The sequence below is a fragment of the Heterodontus francisci genome, chromosome 6 (genome assembly GCF_036365525.1).
Source record: "Heterodontus francisci isolate sHetFra1 chromosome 6, sHetFra1.hap1, whole genome shotgun sequence".
Lineage (NCBI taxonomy): Eukaryota > Metazoa > Chordata > Chondrichthyes > Heterodontiformes > Heterodontidae > Heterodontus > Heterodontus francisci.
Genome location: NC_090376.1, coordinates 62508135 through 62529140, shown reverse-complemented (window position 1 = coordinate 62529140; position 21006 = coordinate 62508135). Strand labels below are relative to the sequence as shown.

The 21006-nt window shown below is 43.8% G+C and overlaps 1 protein-coding gene across 6 annotated transcripts in view; it reads left to right on the top strand.

Moving 5' to 3' along the window:
* Positions 1–19222, top strand: part of LOC137371343 (coiled-coil domain-containing protein 138-like) — a 144062-nt gene extending 124840 nt beyond the window's left edge. For 3 of the 6 annotated variants that reach the window (XM_068033789.1, XM_068033788.1, XM_068033786.1), the window contains 2 exons: positions 9648–9786; positions 10523–12102. In XM_068033789.1, the coding sequence (XP_067889890.1) occupies positions 9648–9786; positions 10523–10703 (320 nt within the window). In that variant the 3' untranslated portion in view covers positions 10704–12102. Of the gene's footprint in view, positions 1–9647; positions 9787–10522; positions 12104–16091 lie in introns of those variants that run through there. The other 3 variants (XM_068033787.1, XM_068033790.1, XM_068033785.1) reach the window with 3 other exon arrangements.
* Positions 19223–21006: the final 1784 nt, after the last annotated feature.

Genomic DNA, 21006 nt, shown 5'->3' with positions numbered 1-21006 from the left:
GAGCAAGATGGGATGATGGGGTTTTGAAAACATTTTTTGGTTCATAAACATGACACAGGAATGTAGTGATGTGACAACGTAACATTGTGTTAAAACCCAAGTGAATACCCTTGTACAACTACAAATCCTTTATCTTCCTTTTTTTTTATTATTCCTATGTGGTCCAACCCCTTTGGTTTCAGCAGAACTAGAGGCAGGTTGCTCGTATCCCTGCTGTGACTACTCAGGTGCTCTTGACCAACGTCCTCAGGGTTTTGAAGCCTGTGAGAACACTGCCAAAAACTGCTCCACCTGCACCTGTACATTGGCAGACACAGCCATCGGGACAGGAGGCAGCATATTGGGTACTGAATGAGGCGGGGGGAGGTTGTTAAAGGTCAGGAGTGGAAGTGCTTTGGGCAGAGTCCCCACTTCCATGTCCCATTTTCCCTCTTGGTCCACGCACATCCCTGCTAGCCAAGCACTGGAGAGCACTTTGCTGCATTTCAGGGAGATGCTGAATGACTAGGCGATGTTTTCCTCAATCCTCAGTAAAGTGGTATTCTGAGTGCGTAGGCCTTTGGTGACGGCCAGCATGCACTCGGTCAACTGCCATGTAGCCACTCTTTCCATGGATATAGCCATCAGCATGAAGGCCTGAGACATCATGACTTCTGTTAGCGACTGATTCCTCCATTTTCTCTCCAGTCATGTGCAGTGAAGCTGGAAAAGCTTACTGAACTTTACACATTTTCTGCTGCTGGTCTTCAATTGACAGCCCCCCACTTCCCCCACAAGGCCCAGCATCTGTATCCAGCTGAGCAGAGCTTGGAGGGTCCTGTGCCATCCAACGGGGAGCCTCCACTACTGTACCAGTCTTTTCCACCTGCTCCTGCTCACTTGTGTGTGATTCACCATCTGTGTTTAGCATGCCCCATATGCTGTCCCCTGACCCGATGGTTGGGTCTACCAATGCACAGGTGCAGGTGGGACAGTTTTTTGGCAGGGCTCTAACAGGCTTCAAAACCCTGAGGAAGTAGGTGGCGTAGTGGTAATGTCACTGGACTAGTAATCCAGAAGCCCAGGCTAAAGCCCTGGAGAGACCGGTTCAAATACCACCAGGGCAGCTGGTAGAATTTAAATTCAATTAATTAATAAAAAAATTTAGAAATTGCAAGTAAAATGAAACTATCAATTGTCGTAAAAACCCTGTCTGACTTCGCAGGGAGATCTGCTGTCCTTATTTGGTCTGTGACTGCATGTGTCTCCAGACCTACAGTAGTTGACTCTTAACTGCCCTTTGCAATGGCCTAGCAAGCCACTCAGTTCCAGGGCAATTAAAGATGCCATGAAAGAATTAGAAAAAAAATTGCTTGTCTTGGTGGCCCCACTGAGGTTTGTGTATCTGAGTTGGTGGATGTTGGGCATGAGTCCTGTGACTGTGCGCCCTCAAGTGAGTGACCTCCTGTGAGGAGTCTTTGTCTTCCTCCCACACCACCACCTGAGGGATGCTTCTAGGACCTGTGGGAGATGAAAGGCATGAATTAGAACTGACAAGGTGAGTGGGTTCTAAGTCATCATTGTGCACTGATATACCACAAAAAACAGGGGACCCAGTACTGCGCCCTGCAGTACACCTCTGGAAACAGCCCTGCAGTTGCAAAAACACCTGTCAACAACTACCCTTTGTTTCCTGCCACTGAGCCAATTTTATACCCTGTTTGCTACATTACCCCAATCCCATGCACTTTTATTTTTTTAAACCAGTCTGCCATATGGGATCTTGTCAAAAGCCTTGCTGAAATCCATGTAGACCACATCAACTGCACTATCCTCATCAGTCCTCCCTGTTACTTCTTCAAAAAGTTCAATCAAGTTAGGCAGACACTAACTTCCCTTAACAAATACATGTGGTATATCTGTGATTAATCCGTGCCTTTCTAAGTGACCGTTTACCCTGTCTCGCAGAATTGATTCTAATAATTTGCCCACTACTGCGGTTAAACCTACTGGCCTGTAATTATTCAGCCTATCCCTCACTCCCTTTTTAAACAGAGGTACAATACTAGCAGTCCTTCAATCCTCCGGCACCACGCTTGTATCCAGTGAGGATTGGAAAATGATGGTCAGACCTTCTGCTGTTTCCTCCCTGGCTTCTTTTAACAGCCTGTGGTACATTTCTTCCAGCCCTGGTAATTGATCAACTGTCAAGGATGCTAATCCCCTTAATACTTCCTCTCTCCCTATGGTTATCACATCCAATACTTCACACTCCTCCTCCTTGACTACAATATCTGCATTGTCCCCCTATTTTATGAAGACAGACGCAAAGTATTCATTAAGAACCATACCAAAATCTTCCGCCCCTACACATAGGTTACCATTTTGGTCTTTTATGGGCCCTAATCTCTCCTTAGTTATCCTCGTACTCTTAATGTATTGATAAAACATCTTTGGGTTCACCTTGTTTTTGCTTGCCAATATTTTTTCATGCCCTTTCTTTGCTTTCCTAATTTTCTTTTTGATTTCACCCCTCCACTTTCTATACTCCTCTCAGCTTTCTGTAGTATTGCGTTCTCGGTATCAGACATAAGATCTCCTTTTCTGCCTTATCTTACCCTGTAAGCTCCTTGACATCCAGGGGGCTGTAGATTTGGTTGTCCCACCCTTATTCTTTGTGGGAACAAAAAGGGAGTGAAGGATTGACCAAATAATTACAGGCCAGTCAGTCTAACCTCAGTAGTGGGCAAATTATTGGAATCTATTCTGAGAGACAGGATAAACTGTCACTTAGAAAGGCACAGGTTAATCAAGGATAGTCAGCATGGATTTGTTAAGGGAAGATCTTATTTGACCAACTTGATAGAATTTTTTGAAGAAGTAGCAAGGAAGATAGATGAGGGTAGTGTAGTTGATGTGATCTACATGGATTTTACCAAGGCTTTTGACAAGGTCCCACATGGCAGACTGGTTAAAAAATTTAAATCCCATGGGATCCAGGGAAATGCAGCAAGGTGGATACAAAATTGGCTCAGTGGCAGGAAACAAAGGGTAATTGTTGACGGCTGTTTCAGCGACTGGAGGGCTGTTTCCAGTGACATTCCGCTGGGCTCAGTACTGGGTACCCTGCTTTTTGTGGTGTATATTAATGATTTGGACGTAAATGTAGGGGGCATTTTTAAGCAGTTTGTGGGCAACACAAAGATTGGCCGTGGAGTAGATAGCGAGGAGGATAGCTGTAGGCTACAGGAAGATATTGATGGTCTGGTCAGATGGCCGAAAAGTGGCAAATGGAATTCAGCTTGGAGAAGTTTGAGGTGATTCATTTGGGGAGGTCAAACACGGCAAAGGAATACACGATTAATGGGAAAATACTGAGAAGTGTAGAGGACGTGAGGGACCTTGGAGTGAATGTCCACAGATCCCTGAAGGCAGCAGGACAGGTCGATAAGGTGGCTAAGAAGGCATATGGAATCCTTGCCTTTATTAGCCGAGGTATAGACTACAAAAGCAGGGAGGTTATGCTGGAACTGTATAACTCATTGGTTAGGTCACAACTTGAGTACTGTGTGCAGTTCTGGTCACCTCATTACAGAAAGGATGTAATTGCACTAGAGAGGGTACAGAGGAGATTTACGAGGATGTTGCCAGGACTGGAAAAATGTAGCGGAAAGATTGGATAGGCTGGGGTTGTTCTCCTTGGCACAGAGAAGGCTGAGGGGAAATCTGATTGAAATGTATAAAATTTTGAGGGGCCTAGATGGAGTTGAGGTGAAGGGTCTATTCACCTTAGCAGAGAGGTCAGTGACTAGGGGCATAGATTGGTAGAAAAATTAGAGGGGAGATGAGGAAAAACTTTTTTCACCCAGAGGGTGGTGATGGTCTGGAACTCACTGCCTGAAAGGGTAGTTGAGGCAGAGACTCTCAACTCATTCAAAAGAAGTCTGGATATGCACCTCAAGTGCCATAATCTGGAGTGCTACGGACCAAATGCTGGAAGATGGGATTAGAGTAGGTGGATCATTTTTCGACTGGCATAGACACGATGGACCAAGTGGCCTCTTTCTGTGCCTTAAACTTTCTATGATTCTACTCTGAACCCCTTGAATCTCCCCTTTGAATGCCTCCCACTGCTCTGACACAGATTTACCTTCAAGTAGCTGTTTCCTGTCCACTTTCGCTAACTCACTCCTCAACTTAGTAAAATTGCCTTGCCCCAATTGAGAACTCTAACTCCTGTTCTATCCTTGTCCTTTTCCATAATTATGTTAACACTAACTGAATTATAATCACGACCACCAAAATGCTCTCCCACTGCCACGCCTTCCATCTGCCTCGCTTCATTGCCTAAAACTAAGTCCGAAACTACCCCCTCTTATATTGAACTTGCTACATACTGGCCAAAAAGGTTCTCCTGAATGCACCTCAAGAATTCTGCTCCCTCAATTCCTTTCACTAAAACTATCCCAGTTAATATTGGGGGGGTGGGGGGGAGTGTCTATAGTACACTTCCAGCAGTGTAATTGTCCCTTTTTTGTTCCTTAGCTCAATCCATATGGCCTCATTTGATGGTCCTTCTAACATATCCTCCTTTCAGCTATAATTGTTTCTTTGACCAAAATTGCTACCCCTCCCTCCCTTTTTTTATTCCCCTCTCTATCGCATCTGAAAACCCTGTAACCAGGAACGTTGAGCTGCCATTTCTATCACTCCTTAAGCCATTTTTCTGTAATAGTTATGATATCATACTGCCATATGTCTATCTGTGTGCTCAGCTCGTCTGCTTTATTTGCTATACTCCTTGCATTGAAGTAAATACCCTTGAGCACTGCGCTAAGAGCGAGGCGGGAGGAATGCACTGTCTTTTCTAGTTCCACTTCTCCACTGGTCACAAGATATATTTAAATGTTTACCCAGGTACTGATATGGTTATTCATATACTCCTCTTTTTAACCACAAATAAAATACACAAACCAAGTTTCTTTAATAAACCACAAAATATCAGTTTATTATAAAACAAGACTTATCCAGTAACGAAGCGAAGCATTAACACACAGAAATATGAAAGTTCCCTTTTTACCTTAGTCCCTTCAAACACAGCAAACACCCCAACTGAACCAAAACCATATCTCAGAAGCGAAACCCCAAACAGCAAGTCAGAACCTCCTGACCATTATAAATCTTGACATGTCACTTCTCCGTAATATTTCCCCCAAGTCAACAAGGTTTCTGTGGTTTATTGAGCTTAAAGCATGTGATTTCCAATAAAGGTTGCTTTCATACAACACCTCTCGGTGACCCTTGTTTAAAAAAAAAATCCATGGAATCTTTTCAGTTTTCCCAAACAATCCAATGTCCATACATCTTACACATGAATCCTCAAAAAAGAAGTACTTTCATAGAACCTCCATCCTTGGAGGAATGAAGCACTATTTTAAAATGCATTTCATTACAAAGTGTGGGGAAAAAATACAATGTTCGTAACAACGCATGTAGTACAGCCAGTTATTTCTATTGAATTATAAATTTGAATTTCTAAAAATAATTGAATTCATGCTAGTGTAATGCTTAGAAACAGAGAAAATAGGTGTAGGAGTAGGCCATTCAGCCCTTCGAGCCTACTCTACCATTCAAAGAACAGTACAGCACAGGAACAGGCCATTCGGCCCTCCAAGCCTACCTATCTTGATGCCTGCCTAAACTAACTTCCGCACTTCCGGGGACCGTATCCCTCTATTCCCATCCTATTCATGTATTTGTCAAAATGCCTCTTAAACGTCGCTATCGTACCTGCTTCCACCACCTCCCCCGGCAGCAAGTTCCAGGCACTCAACACCCTCTGTGTAAAGAACTTGCCTCGCACATCCCCTCTAAACTTTGCCCCTCGCACCTTAAACCTATGCCCCCTAGTAACTGACTCTTCCACCCTGGGAAAAAGCTTCTGACTATCCACTCTGTCCATGCCGCTATAACTTTGTAAACCTCTGTCATGTCGCCCCTCCACCTCCGTCGTTCCAGTGAAAACAATCCGAGTTTATCCAACCTCTCCTCATAGCTAATGCCCTCCAGACCAGGCAACATCCTGGTAAACCTCTTCTGTACCCTTTCCAAAGCCTTCACGTCCTTCTGGTAGTGTGGCGACTAGAATTGCATGCAATATTCTAAGTGTGACCTAACTAAGGTTCTGTACGGCTGCAGCATGACTTGCCAATTTCTATACTCTATGCCCCGACCAATGAAGGCAAGCATGCCGTATGCCTTCTTGACTACCTTATCCACCTGCGTTGCCACTTTCAGTGACCTGTGGACCTGTACGCCCAGATCTCTCTGCCTGTCAATACTCCTAAGGGTTCTGTCATTTACTGTATACTTCCCACCTGCATTACATCTTCCAAAATGCATTACCTCACATTTCTCCGGATTAAACTCCATCTGCCATTTCTCCGCCCAAGTCTCCAACCAATCTATATCCTGCTGTATCCTCTGACAATCCTCATCACTATCCGCAACTCCACCAACCTTTGTGTCGTCCGCAAACTTACTAATCAGACCAGCTACATTTTCCTCCAAATCATTTATATATACTACAAAGAGCAAAGGTCCCAGCACTGATCCCTGCGGAACATTACTAGTCACATCCCTCCATTCAGAAAAGCACCCTTCCACTGCTACCCTCTGTCTTCTATGACTGAGCCAGTTCTGTATCCATCTTGCCAGCTCACCTCTGATCCCGTGTGACTTTACCTTTTGTACCAGTCTGCCATGAGGGACCTTGTCAAAGACTTCACTGAAGTCCATATGGATAACATCCACTGCCCTTCCTTCATCAATCATCTTTGTCACTTCCTCAAAAAACTCAATCAAATCAATACGATCATGGCTGATCATCCAAACTCAGTACCCTGTTCCCACTTTCTCCCCAGATCCCTTGATCCCTTTAGCCCTAAGAACTATATCTAACTCTTTCTTGAATATATTTACTGATTTGGCCTCAACTGCTTTCTGTGGTAGAGAATTCCACAGGTTCACCACTCTCTGGGTGAAGAAATCCCTCCTCATCTCAGTCCTAAATGGCTTACCCCTTATCCTTAGACTGTGACCCCTGGTCCTGGACTACCACACCATCGGGAACATCCTTCCTGCATCTAAACTGTCCAGTCCTGTTAGATAGGTTTTGTAGGTTTCTAGGGCGGCACAGTGGCGCAGTGGTTAGCACCGCAGCCTCACAGCTCCAGTGACCCGGGTTCAATTCTGGGTACTTTCTGTGTGGAGTTTGCAAGTTCTCCCTGTGTCTGCGTGGGTTTCCTCCGGGTGCTCCGGTTTCCTCCCACAAGCCAAAAGACTTGCAGGTTGGTAGGTAAATTGGCCATTATAAATTGCCCCTAGTATAGGTAGGTGGTAGGGGAATATAGGGACAGGTGTGGATGTGGTAGGGATATGGGATTAGTGTAGGATTAGTAGAAATGGGTGGTTGATGGTCGGCACAGACTCGGTGGGCCGAAGGGCCTGTTTCAGTGCTGTATCTCTAAACCTAAACCTAAACCTATGAGATCCCCTCTCATTCTTCTAAACTCTAGTGAATACAAGCCTAATTGACCCAATCTCTCTTCATATCTCAGTCCTGCCATCCCAGGAATCAGTCTGGTGAACCTTCGCTGCACTCCCTCCATAGCAAGAATATCCTTCCTCAGATAAGGAGACCAAAACTGCACACAGTACTCCAGATGTGGTCTCACCAAGGTCTTGTATAATTGCAGCAAGACATCCTTGCTCCTGTACTCGAATCCTTTCGCTATGAAGACCAACATACCATTTGCCTTCTTAACTGCCTGCTGCACCTGCATGCTTACTTTCAGCGACTGGTGCACAAGGACACCCAGGTCTCGCTGCACTTCCCCCTTTCCTAATCTATCGCCGTTCAGATAATAATCTGCCTTTCTGTTTTTCCCACCAAAGTGGATAACCTCACATTTATCCACATTGTACTGCATCTGCCATGTGTTTGCCCACTCACTCAACCTGTCCAAAACACACTGGAGCTCCCCTGCATCCTCCTCACAGCTCACACTCCCCCCAGCTTTGTGTTGTCTGCAAACTTGGATATATTACATTTAATTCCCTCATCTATATCTTTAATATATATTGTTAATAGCTGGGGTCCTAGATCTGATCCACGCAGTACCCCACTAGTCACTGCCTACCACTCGTAAAAAGACCCGTTTATTCCTACTCTTTGTTTCCTATCTGCCAGCCAGTTCTGTATTCATGTCAGTACCTAACCCCCAGTCCCATGTGCTTTAATTTTGCATGCTAATCTCTTATGTGGGACCTTATCGAAAGCGTTCTGAAAGTCCAAATGCGCCACATCCACTGGTTCTCCCTTATCTATTCTACTAGTTACATCCTCAAAAAATTCCAGTAGATTTGTCAAGCCTGATTTCCCTTTTGTAAATCCATGTTGACCTTGTCCGATCCTGTCATTGTTTTCCAAGTGCACTGCTATTACATCTTTTATAATGGACTCTAGCATTTTCCCCACTACTGATGTCAGGCTAACCGATCTATAATTCCCTGTTTTCGCTCTGCCTCCTTTTTTTAAATAGTGGGGTTACATTAGCTACCCTCCAATCTGTTGGAACTGTTGCAGAGTCTATAGAATTTTGAAAAATGACCAGCAATACATCTACTATTTCCAGGGCCACTTCCTTAAGTACTCTGGGATGTTGATTATCAGACCCTGGGGATTTATTGGCCTTCAATCCCATCAATTTCCCTAACACCATTTCCCTACTAATACTGATTTCATACAGTTCCTCCTCCTCACTAGACCCTATGTTCCCCAACATTTCTGGGAAGTAATTTGTGTCCTCCTTTGTGTAGACGGAACCAAAGTATGTATTTAATTGGTCTGCCATTTTTTTGTTCTCCATTATAAATTCCCCCATTTCTGACGGTAAGGGACCCACATTTGTCTTCACTAATCTTTTTCGCTTCACATATCTATAGAAGCTTTTACAGTCAGTTTTTATGTTCTCTGCAAGCTTAATCTCATACTCTGTTTTCTTAAAAAATCCCTTTGTCCGCCTTTGCTGAATTCTGAACTTCTCTCAATCCTCAGGTTTGCTGCATATTCTGGCCATTTTACATTTCTCCTCTTTGGATCTAATACTATCCCTAATTTATTTTGTAAGCCATGGTTGAGCCACCCTTCCTGTTTTATTTTTGCACCAGACAGGAATGGACAATTGTTGTAATTCATCCTTGCGCTCTTTAAATGCTAGCCGTTGCCTATCCACTGTCAACCCTTTAAGTAATGTTCCCCAATCTATCATAGCCAACTCGCGCCTCATACCTTCATAGTTTCCTTTATTTAGATTCAGGACCCTAGTCTCAGAATAATTTTATGAAGAACAGAGAATTCATTTATATACCATAAAACAGAACAAGGAAATGGCACTAAATAGGAGCACATGATTTAGTTCTAATGGTTAACTTTTAATTTATTATAAAAGAGGGGGGAAATAAACTATTTTGCAGTGTTTCACAATAGGAAATGGTGCACAATTGAAAAGCTGTAGAATCATTGCATTCTAAAAGAATTTAAGTGGAATGGAACAAGGAACATGCTGCATTATTATAAGTATCATATTTTCTTTATTTTTGTGCAGGATATTTGCAGCATTTCCTCGAGGCATGCAGCAACGAGACCTGGTTCCGCACTTGTTCAATGCTTCTGAGAAATTCTAAACTGGAGGTACAAATACTAGAAAAACTCAGCGTCATCCTGCAGAAGCTCTCTAAAATAAAGTACGGAAAATTACATCGTGCTGAAGTGACTAATGTTGCCAATGTACTAAGTATAATTATAATTTTAAAACTTAATGAGTAATTTTATGTGTCATTTAAGTTGACCTTTATTTATATAAGTAATTGCTCCTTGGCGTGCTTGTGATACCTAACACTAACTATTAAAACTACTTCACAAAAAAAGGAATTTGTTCTTGGACCCCCATATTAGTGGAAGGGTTTGGACGCCTAGTATTCCAGATCCCTCCCCCAGTTATTTAAGGTTTTCCCTAATGCTGTGGGCAATTTAAAACATGAAGCTTACTATAATATTTAACATTTTGTCTGAGTTAGGATGTCTCCAAACTACATTATGTGCATGATACTTAAGCATCCACACTCAATTTTTATAAAATTGTTTCTTTTCTCAATCAAACTCTGCACTGAAGCTGAGGCATGTAATGTAGTATTTGAGATTAATCTTCTAGTAAAGATTATGAGCAGGAGAGAGGATGTCAAATGATCCTCATAAACCAAAATATTGGAAAGCAAAACCAACTTGCAATTTCCTTTTGGAGAACCTGCTTCACTCTTTTTAATATATCAATTGGAATTCATGACTGCAGTTTTCAGCAGTTAAATTTAATGTCTCCGATGGATGAGGACCAACTGCAAAATTTTGTTATCTAACCTTCAGTGATAAAGTGTAATACTATTGGTTGGAGAGACTAATTGAAATGTATACTTTTCTTTACAGGAATAATAAGAAATTATTTGAATTGTTCACAATCCACAGTCTGATTCAAGAGTTACACAGGACTACAGATCCAGAGCATACTTTCCTGGCTATCAACCTGCAATCCATTCTGTTTAACCTAGGTATAACTAAAGACACTGCTGTGGCCAATAGTCTGGGCAACAGCCATCCAAATCAGTAAACATTTATCCATTTAAGCTAAAACACTGCTGCTTTTTGTACTTTTACAGTCACTGGTGAGCTTTCTGTGTCTAATTTATCAATAATTCACACATCTTGTACTTCACTCTATTTGAGCAAAGCATGTTTTAGTGTATATACTTTTTAATTAAAACCAAATCAATTGAAAAATTCAGTTTCTTCCCAGAAGTGAAAACTTTACCTCTAATCTATTGGGATACAGCCCCTATCTATCAGCTGTAACCATTCATACCTCTGAGTTAGAAGATTATGGGTTTGAGTCTCACCAGGAGCTCATGTCAGGGTGACATTCCAGTACAAAACTGAGGGAGGTTTGCTACCTTTTCAGTTAGACAATAAATCAAAGTTATGTCTGCCTGTTCAGGATGAAGAAGAGCAAGATGTTCTCCTTATGTACTGACCAACATTTCTCCCTCAACCAATACCACCAAAAAAGACATTAACGATTTGTGGAATGTCGCTGATGCAGAATGGCTGCTACATTTGCCTGCATTCCAAAGGTGGTTCATATGTGAAGCATGTTGAGATGTTTTTGAAAGACATGGGAAGATACACTTTGTTTTATTCGTTCGTAGGATGTGAGCGTTGCTAGCAAGGCCAGCATTTGTTATCCATCCCTGATTGCTCTTGAGAAGGTGATGATGGGTCACATTCTTGAACTGTTGCGGTTCATAAATACAAAAATACAATTATTTTTCTTATTTCATTCCTCCAAAGGTATTATATATATTTGCTACATTAAATGTTAAGTTATTATGCACCATATAAGTTCTCAACATTGTATTAAAATTCTGAAGTGCATCAGAATTTTCCTTCCTGTCCTCCTCCTCCTGGCTCTAATCACTCATGCCATGTTATAGTTCCATGAACAACAGAGGCCCATGCCGCATTGAAGTGACAATCTTCTTACGATTTCAAATGATGTCAGTGGGTTAATTGATCTTGACGGTCATTACAGCCATTAAATGATATCTTCCATGTCTGCAATATATATTTCAGTTTGTCACTGAATAGTGATCAAGAGCAGACTCCTAACCAGCTGATAATGGAAAATATTGTTTTAATTCCTCCCCCTAATTTTCCTTTTCCACTTTTACTATTCCCATTATTTTCCTGGCTACGATGAATTAACCAAACATAAACCAAGAACTGGATGTTTATACTTTCCTAGTCTAGATAACTAGTACCACACCACTTGGTACAATTACATACTGAAATAGTGGGAAGTTAAAAATAGGATTACTTTTAGGTTGTTCTGTTTAGGCTGTAGGTTTACAGATGTTTTTTTTGGTAAAGCACAGAGTGTATATGCAGTACCAATAAAAGTGTAAATTGGAAATGTTTGGTGGGCCGAAGGGCCTGTTTCAGTGCTGTATCTCTAAATAGGATTAGTATAAATGGGTGGTTGATGGTCGACACAGACTCGGTGGGCCGAAGGGCCAGTTTCAGTGCTGTATCTCTAAAATAAATAGGATCGTTTGGTTTTGTGCTACAAACTTAAAGGCAACAAGCAGCCATCTAATTTGTCCCTCAGTCATTTTATGTAAGTAGACATGGCACTTCACTTGTTTTTGTTACTAGTGTCAGCACTTCAACAGATGTAAAGTTGACAGTTATTTTTGTGATATGATCGTACAAGCGCATGTCTACTTCCAATTTATACCATTCACTTGATGCTGGTACTTGCTGCCGAAGTGATTAAGAACAGAATAACTTTGTAACTGTACTCATAAATAATGGTGGGGGAAAAGAACAAAGAACAGTACAGCACAGGAACAGGCCATTCGGCCCTCCAAGCCTGCGCCGATCTTGATGCCTGCCTAAACTAACACCTTCTGCACTTCCGGGGCCCAAATCCCTCTATTCCCTTCCTATTCATATATTTGTCAAGATGTCTCTTAAACGTCGCTATCGTATCTGGTTCCACCACCTCCCCTGGCAGCAAGTTCCAGGAACTCGCCACCCTCTGTGTAAAAAAAACTTGCCTCGCACATCCCCTCTAAACTTTGCCCCTCGCACCTTAAACCTATGTCCCCTAGTAACTGACTCTTCCACCCTGGGGATAAAGCTTCTGACTATCCACTCTGTCCATGCCGCTCATAACTTTGTAAACCTCTATCATGTCGCCCCTCCACCTCCGTCGTTCCAGTGAAAACAATCCGAGATTTTCCAACCTCTGCTCAATGCTAATGCCCTCCAGACCAGGCAACATCCTGGTAAACCTCTTCTGTACCCTCTCCAAAGCCTCCACGTCCTTCTGGTAGTGTGGCGACCAGAATTGCACGCAATATTCTAAGTGTGGCCTAACTAAGGTTCTGTACAGCTGCAGCATGACTTGCCAATTTCTATACTCTATGCCCCGACCGATGAAGGCATGCTTTCTTGACTACCTTATCCACCTGCGTTGCCACTTTCAGTGACCTGTGGACCTGTACGCCCAGATCTCTCTGCCTGTCAATACTCCGAAGGGTTCTGCCATTTACTGTATACTTCCCACCTGCATTAGAGCTTCCAAAATGCATTACCTCACATTTGTCCAGATTAAACTCTATCTACCATTTCTCCGCCCAAGTCTCCAACTGATCTATATCCTGCTGTATCCTCTGACAATCCTCATCACTATCCACAACTCCACCAACCTTTGTGTCGTCCGCAAACTTACTAATCAGACCAGCTACATTTTCCTCCAAATCATTTATATATACAACAAACAGCAAAGGTCCCAGCACTGATCCTTGCGGAACACCACTAGTCACATCCCTCCATTCAGAAAAACACCCATCCACTGATACTCTCTGTCTTCTATGACCGAGCCAGTTCTGTATCCATCTTGCCAGCTCACCTCTGATCCCGTGTGACTTCACCTTTTGTACCAGTCTGCCATGCGGGACCTTGTCAAAGGCTTTACTAAAGTCCATATAGATAACATCCACTGCCCTTACTTCATCAATCATCTTCGTCACTTCCTCAAAAAACTCAATCAAATTAGTAAGACACGACATCCCCTTCACAAAACCATGCTGTCTGTCGCTAATAAGTTCGTTTGTTTCCAAATGGGAGTACATCCTGTCCCGAATAATCCTCTCTAATACTTTCCCTATCACTGACGTAAGGCTCACTGGCCTATAATTTCCTGGATTATCTTTGCCACCCTTCTTAAACAAAGGCACAACATTGGCTATTCTCCAGTCCTCTGGGACCTCACCTGTAGCCAATGAGGATGCAAAGATTTCTGTCAAGGCCCCAGCAATTTCTTCCCTTGCCTCCCTCAGTATTCTAGGGTAGATCCCATCAGGCCCTGGGGACTTATCTACCTTAATGCTTTGCAAGACACCCAACACCACCTCCTTTTTGATAATGAGATGACTGAGACTATCTGCACTCCCTTCCCTAGGCTCATCATCCACCAAGTCCTTCTCTTTGGTGAATACTGATGCAAAGTACTCATTTAACACCTCGCCCATTTCCTCTGGCTCCACACATAGATTCCCATCTCTGTCCTTGAGTGGGCCAACCCTTTCCCTGGCTACCCTCTTACTCTTTATATATGCATAAAAAGCCTTGGGATTTTCCTTAATCCTGTTTGCCAATGACTTTTCATGACCGCTTTTAGCCCTCCTAACTCCTTGCTTAAGTTCCTTCCTACTGTCTTTATATTCCTCAAGTGCTTCATCTGTTCCTAGCCTTCCAGCCCTTACAAATGCTTCCTTTTTCTTTTTGACTAGGCTCACAATATCCCGTGTTATCCAAGCTTCCCGAAACTTGCCAAACTTGTCTTTCTGGAACATTTCGCTGCCAATCCTGCCCTTCCCTCAACCAAGTCTCTGTAATAGCAACAACATCATATTTCCAAGTACTAATCCAAGCTCTAAGTTCATCTGCCTTACTTGTTATAATTCTCACATTGAAACAAATGCACTTCAGACCACCAGTCCCGCTGTGCTCAGCAACATCTCCCTGCCTGCTCTTCCTCTTAGTCCTACTGGCCTTATTTACTATGTCCTCCTCATTTATTTCACTAGCTGTCCTACTGCTCTGGTTCCCACCCCCCTGCCACACAAGTTTAACCCCTCCCGAGTGACGCTAGCAAACCTTGCAGCCAGGATATTAGTGCCCTTCCAGTTTAGATGCAACCCGTCCTTCTTGTACAGGTCCCATCTGTCCCTGAAGAGAGCCCAATGGTCCAGATATCTGAAACCCTCCCTTCTACACCAGCTGCTCAGCCACGTGTTTAGCTGCACTATCTTCCTATTTCTAGCCTCACTGGCACGTGGCACAGGGAGTAATCCAGAGATTACAACCCTGGAGGTCCTGTTTTTTAACTTACTACCTAACTCCCTAAACTCCCCCTGCAGGACCTCATCACTCTTCCTGCCTATGTCATTGGTACCGATGTGTATCACAATCTCTGGCTGTTCACCCTCCCCCTTCAGAATGCCCCCTGTCCGTTCAGAGGTATCCTTGACCCTGGCACCAGGGAGGCAACATACCATCCTGGAGTCTCTTTCATGTCCACAGAAGCACCTATCTGTGCCCCTGACTATAGAGTCCCCTATAACTATTGCTCTTCTGCGCTTTGTCCCTCCCTGCTGAACAACAGTGCCAGCCGTGGTGCCACTGCTCTGGCTGCTCCTGTTTTCCCCTGATAGGCCATCCCCCCCAACAGTATCCAAAACGGTATACTTGTTAGAGAGGGGGATAGCCACAGGGGATTCCTGCACTGACTGCCTGCCCCTTCTAGCAGTCACCCATCTATCTACCTGCACCTTGGGTGTAACCACTTCTCTAAAACTCCTGTCTATGACGCTTTCCGCCACCTGCATGCTCCTAAGTACATCCAGTTGCCTCTCCAACCGATCCATGCGGTCTGTGAGGAGCTGCAACTGGGTACACTTCCTGCAGATGTAGTTGCCCGGAACCTTGGAAGCGTCACGGACCTCCCACATCTCACAGGTGAAGCACTTCACCCCTCTAACTGTCATTTCTAGCACTAATTAGTTAATATAAAATAAATAAATACTTATTAAATCCTTACTAAATTATGATACACTTAACTATATGGTCCCTAGTGCTAGATTTCTACAATAAATACTAAATGCCAACTAAATACAATAATCTCCTCCCTCTGGTTTAGTTACTCTACTTATTAATTAGTTAATTAGTGTTTTAATCAATTTTTATCAGTTTTATTTTCAAATTCGGTACAGATTCCCTACCAGCCATTCAGGTCACAGTTTTCCTGTGACGTCACTGAGGCTGAATTGTAATTTTAAGTGATAATTCCAGCACTAACCTGACAGTGACGTTTAGTCAAAGCTGAAGTAGGATTTAAAACTATTGTTCTAAAGCACTATAATTGTGTTCTCAGGTGCATGTTCTTCGGCAGATTGGCATCTTTCCACCTGTGTGCAATGATGGGAATGCAGCCTCGGAACTTTGAGGTCAGATGTGATCATTTGCTGCACTTCTTTTGATGACTGAACCAGCCAATTCTGGAAAGGCAAAGTCTGCCATAAGTGCCAAACATGAAGTTCTCCCTTGCTGGTGGTGCGGGATGATCTCTGTTGGTGCCTTGTTTGCAGGGCTGGCATCTGCTTTGGAGGTTCTGAAATCACATGTCATAATGGTGGCAAATTCCTGTCCACAGCTGGCGTCACCATTTGCATCAGTCGTCAGCTAGAATTTCCAACTTGTCGTAATTGATGTTGAGGGCTTTCATGTCTCTTTTGACAGCATCCTTGAATTGGAGCTTTGGGCACCCTGCTGGTTGCTTGGTACGGGCTACCTTCCTGTATGGCATATCCTTGGGGATGCGGCCATCTTCCATCCTGTGCACCTGCCCAAGCCAGCAAAGCCTTATTTGCCTGATTAGCACTATAATGCTTGACATGTTTGGCCTGGAAGGACTGTTTCATTGGTGACTTTGTCTTTCCATCTGATACCAAGGATGCGTTGTCGACATCAGAGATCGAAGTTATTGAGCCTTTTTTCTTGGTAGGTGTAGGTTTTCCAGACTTCGCTGTCATACAGCAATGTGCTGAGGATACAGGCTCGTAGATAAGCATCTTGGTCCTGTGAGTTGGTTAATTGTTTTTCCATGCCCATTTTGTTAGTTGGCCAAAGTTGGTGGCTGCCTTTCCAATGTGGGTGCTGTGCTGTTCATCAAGAGACAGGTTGTCCATCACTGTAGATCCAAGGTAGCAGAATTTGCTGACTGCTTCCACTGGTGAGTTGTTGAGTCTGATCACAGGTGGAGACACAACACCCTGTCTCATAACTACAGTTTTCTTGACACTGATGGTGAGGAAGAATATGACACAGGCATGGGACAGACAGTCCACGAGCCTTTGGAGCTGGCCTTCTGTCTGGGCAACTAGTACACAACATCAGCACATGCCGCACTTTTGTCTTGTCTTTCTGTCTTGACAGATTGAGGAGTTTCCTGTCTGATCGTGTGTGGAGGTACACTCCTTCCATGTCAACAGGGAAAGCATAGGTCAGAAGGACAGAGAAAAAGGTACAAAACAGAGTAGGGGTTAAGACGCAGCCCTGTTTCACCCCATTCTTGATCTCAAAACTGTCAGAGCTGGAACCGTCAAACTGAATGGTGCCATGCATGTTATGGAAAGACTGTATGAGACTGCGAAGCTTGGGAGGATAGCTGATTTTCTCTAGTATCCGCTGGAGGCCCCCTGCTCAAGGTGTCATGCTTTTATCCAGATTCTATTCTAATAGTAATGGCGCACAGGTTGTATACCAGCAAAACTAAACATGAAAAGGTGGAAGGAGGGATAAAAATTGCTGTCCTTAGACTCCTACTTTTAAGTATACACATGTGGATATTGGACGAGAATAGGATCTATTTTGGCTGTAACACCCCCATTGGTCAAATAGCCATTGGCTAACTACACGGTCTCACATATGAAGAACGGCCAATGGGGCGATACTCGATGATCTAGCAGAACCAGTGAAAGTGAATGCCAACAAGAGGCCTCCTCCAAGTTTTTCATGTCACGTTTTTTGTTATATTGTGGAATATTCAGTACAAACACATAGAATCATAGAATAGTTACAGCACAGAAGGAGACCATTCAGCCCATCGTGTCCATGCCAGGTCTCTGCAAGAACAACTCAGCTATCTCACTCCCCCACCTTTCCCCTTAGCCCTGCAATTTTTTTCTCTTCCGGTAATTATCCAATTCCCTTTTGAAAGCTCTGATTGAATCTGCTTCCACCACACTCTCAGGTCCTAACTACACGGTCTTACATTTCAGATCCTAACCATTCACTGCGTAAAAATGTTTTTCCTCATGGCGCCATTAGTTCTTTGTGCCAATCACCTTAAATCGGTGTCTTCTGGTTCTTGACCCTTCCAGCAATGGGAACAGTTTCTCTCTATCAACTCTGGCTAGAGTCCTCTTGATAATAAAATTATATTAAAATGTGCAAAGTGCCTGGTATCCAATGCAGGCGGGGTTCATTACTGAATTTAATTTTTCATTGCAGGTTAATGTCTTTTTTTTAAATAGCAAACATAAGATTTTCATAATGTTAACACACCATTACTATTGTGCAATGCAGTTTCATCCTTCACCGATCTTTAAGATTTCCTCATCTAATAATGAATGGTCTGTCATAATCAGTAACCACAGTGGCGCAGTGGTTAGCACCGCAGCCTCACCGCTCCAGTGACCCGGGTTCGATTCTGGGTACTGCCTGTGTGGAGTTTGCAAGTTCTCCCTGTGACTGCGTGTGTTTTTGCCGGGTGCTCCAGTTTCCTCCCACAGCCAAAGACTTGCAGGTTGATAGGTAAATTGGCCATTATAAATTGCCCCGAGTATAGGTAGGTGGTAGGGGAATTGAGGGAAGGTGGGGATGTGAGAGGGTAATGGGATTAATGTAGGATTAGTGTAAATGGGTGGTTGATGGTCGGCACGGACTCGGTGGGCCGAAGGGCCTGTTTAAGTGCTGTATCTCTAAAAAAAAAACAAATCCTGTTATCATCCAAAATCAAATTACCTGATGAAAACAGCAGCAAAGTTTCATTGTAATGCATGCTTATTACTAAAAGTTAGTCTTAGAATTCATTCACTAGAGGGGGAAAAAAATTACAGGCTTACAATTTGATCTCTGACTTCAAACTTTGCTCATCCGAGTATTGAGTTCTTGGGCTGGATTTTACTAGTGCACCGCAACTTGCGGCAACACACTTTGAAGTTGGCGGTTTACTCACATGCAGCGGGCGCCACTGAGCCCCCGTGATATTACATGCGGGGTCTCGTTAGGATCATGGTGACCCTGTCCCCCATATTATGTGGGGAGAGGTGGGACATCTGGCGCCATGATGGACGTTGGCTCAGCTGTGTATTTAAATCGCCCCAGCACCTGCTTCCTGACAGCTGCCAAATAAATACTTCACTGTTGAAAAGTGGGGATCCTGTCAATCTGGCAGCAAAGCAGAAAGTTCTGGAGAAACTCAGCAGGGCTGGCAGCATCTGTGTGGAGGGAAGCAGAGTTAACTTTCAGGTCTGTGAACTTGGTCACAGACCTGAAAGTTAACTGTGCTTCTCTCTCCACAGATGCTGCCAGACCTGCTGAGTTTCCCCTGCACTTTCTGCTTTACTACCACATACCTACTCTGTTTTGTCCCTGTGTCCTGTGCAGTTGAGATCCTCTTCTTCCACTCAAGTCTAACATTCCTTCTTGTAGGCGTGCTGCACCTTGATGAATTATCTTAATTTTGCACATACCAGGATGTGAGACTGAATTATATCATAAAAGGCAAATACACAACAGAAATAAAAGCATAATTTAAGAATATCTACATATTATGGGCTTATCATCTGACTGTGAAACCACAGACTAATATGCATTTGGAATCTGTACTCATTTCTCTGCTAATGGTTATGTGAAAAAAACATGTAACTGGAATTAAAAGTACTTTTTTAACGAATCAGGAAAATATGTTCATATTCTAGCTGCATTGCAAACTAGAAATATTACTTCAATAATTATGATCAGCTGCTGCAGAAGCAAAGTGTATGTGAACATGTGTCTGTCATAGATGAAACACCAGGACAACAACACAGATTTCCTCATTAGTCCTGCATTAGTTTTCAATCATATGCAAGAAAAATCTTGCAGCCAGAAGTTGGAGCAGTTACACTGTGGAATCACCTTTGCATTTAAAGGACCAGAGCAAAAACCAAAGATGGCAGAGGAGTGCTCTTGTGTGGCCCCACAGTTCAGCGATGCCTTCCTGCTCACTCTCCTCCAGGCTGTGCAAGGAAGGCGGTGGTAAGAAGAGGCCCTCCCACCCAACCAAGGCAGCCTGGCTGGAGGTGACAGAGGAGGTCAGTACCTGTGGGGCCATCCGGCATCAAAGGTTCCAATGCCGGAAGAGGATGAACAATCATTCTCCCAGCCAGCCTGGTCCCTCCAAGCCTCGTGCGCACAAAGGATGACCGGTAAAATCATCCACAGCCAAACGGCAATGAGATCAACAGTTTTCGTCCAGTCCTCCCATGCTCCTTTTCTGTTGTAGGTCCTCATAGTCCAAGGAGGAATCTTCTTGATGTCTCTCCTCATCATGCCAGGCTTGCCCCCTGTTGGGTGCATAGTTGTGCAGAGCACAGCAAGCAGCAAAGAAAGGAGCTGGCCTTTTCAGCCCATGGTATAGGGCATCACCCTATATATCCAGGCATTAGGGAAGCACGTTTTCAGCATGCTGATCGCCTGCTCAATGGCGGCTCGTAGCTCAGTGGCTGGTGTTGTATCTCTCCTTTGCAGCAGTGATGGGGTCTCTCACTGGTGGCAGGAGCTATGTCTCCAAGGGATAGCCTTGTCTCCAAGAAGCCACCCCTCCATCTGAATCAGTTCAGTGAACAGCTGGGACTGATGCAGGATCCAGGTATCATGGCAGTTGCCTGAGAATCAGGCAGAGATTTGCATGACGCATTTCAGGTTATCACATACCAGCTGCACCTAGATTGAGAGGATTCCTTTAATGATGACATCTGCAGGTAATAGCCTGGCGGGAGGTGTGATGGCCACATGAGTGCAGTCTATGAACCCTAAAACCTTTGGTTATTTGGCAATGGTGCCGAAACCGATGGCCCTCTGGGCCTGGCTGTGAGTGTCTGTCCTGAAATGGACATACTCACTGGCCCTCCGGTGCAGAGCATCAGTGACCTACCTGATGTAGGTGGTGCACTGCTAACGGTATGTCCCCACCAAGGTCTCCAGTGGGCCCCTGAAATGCAGCATAGGTGTGAAGCTTAAGT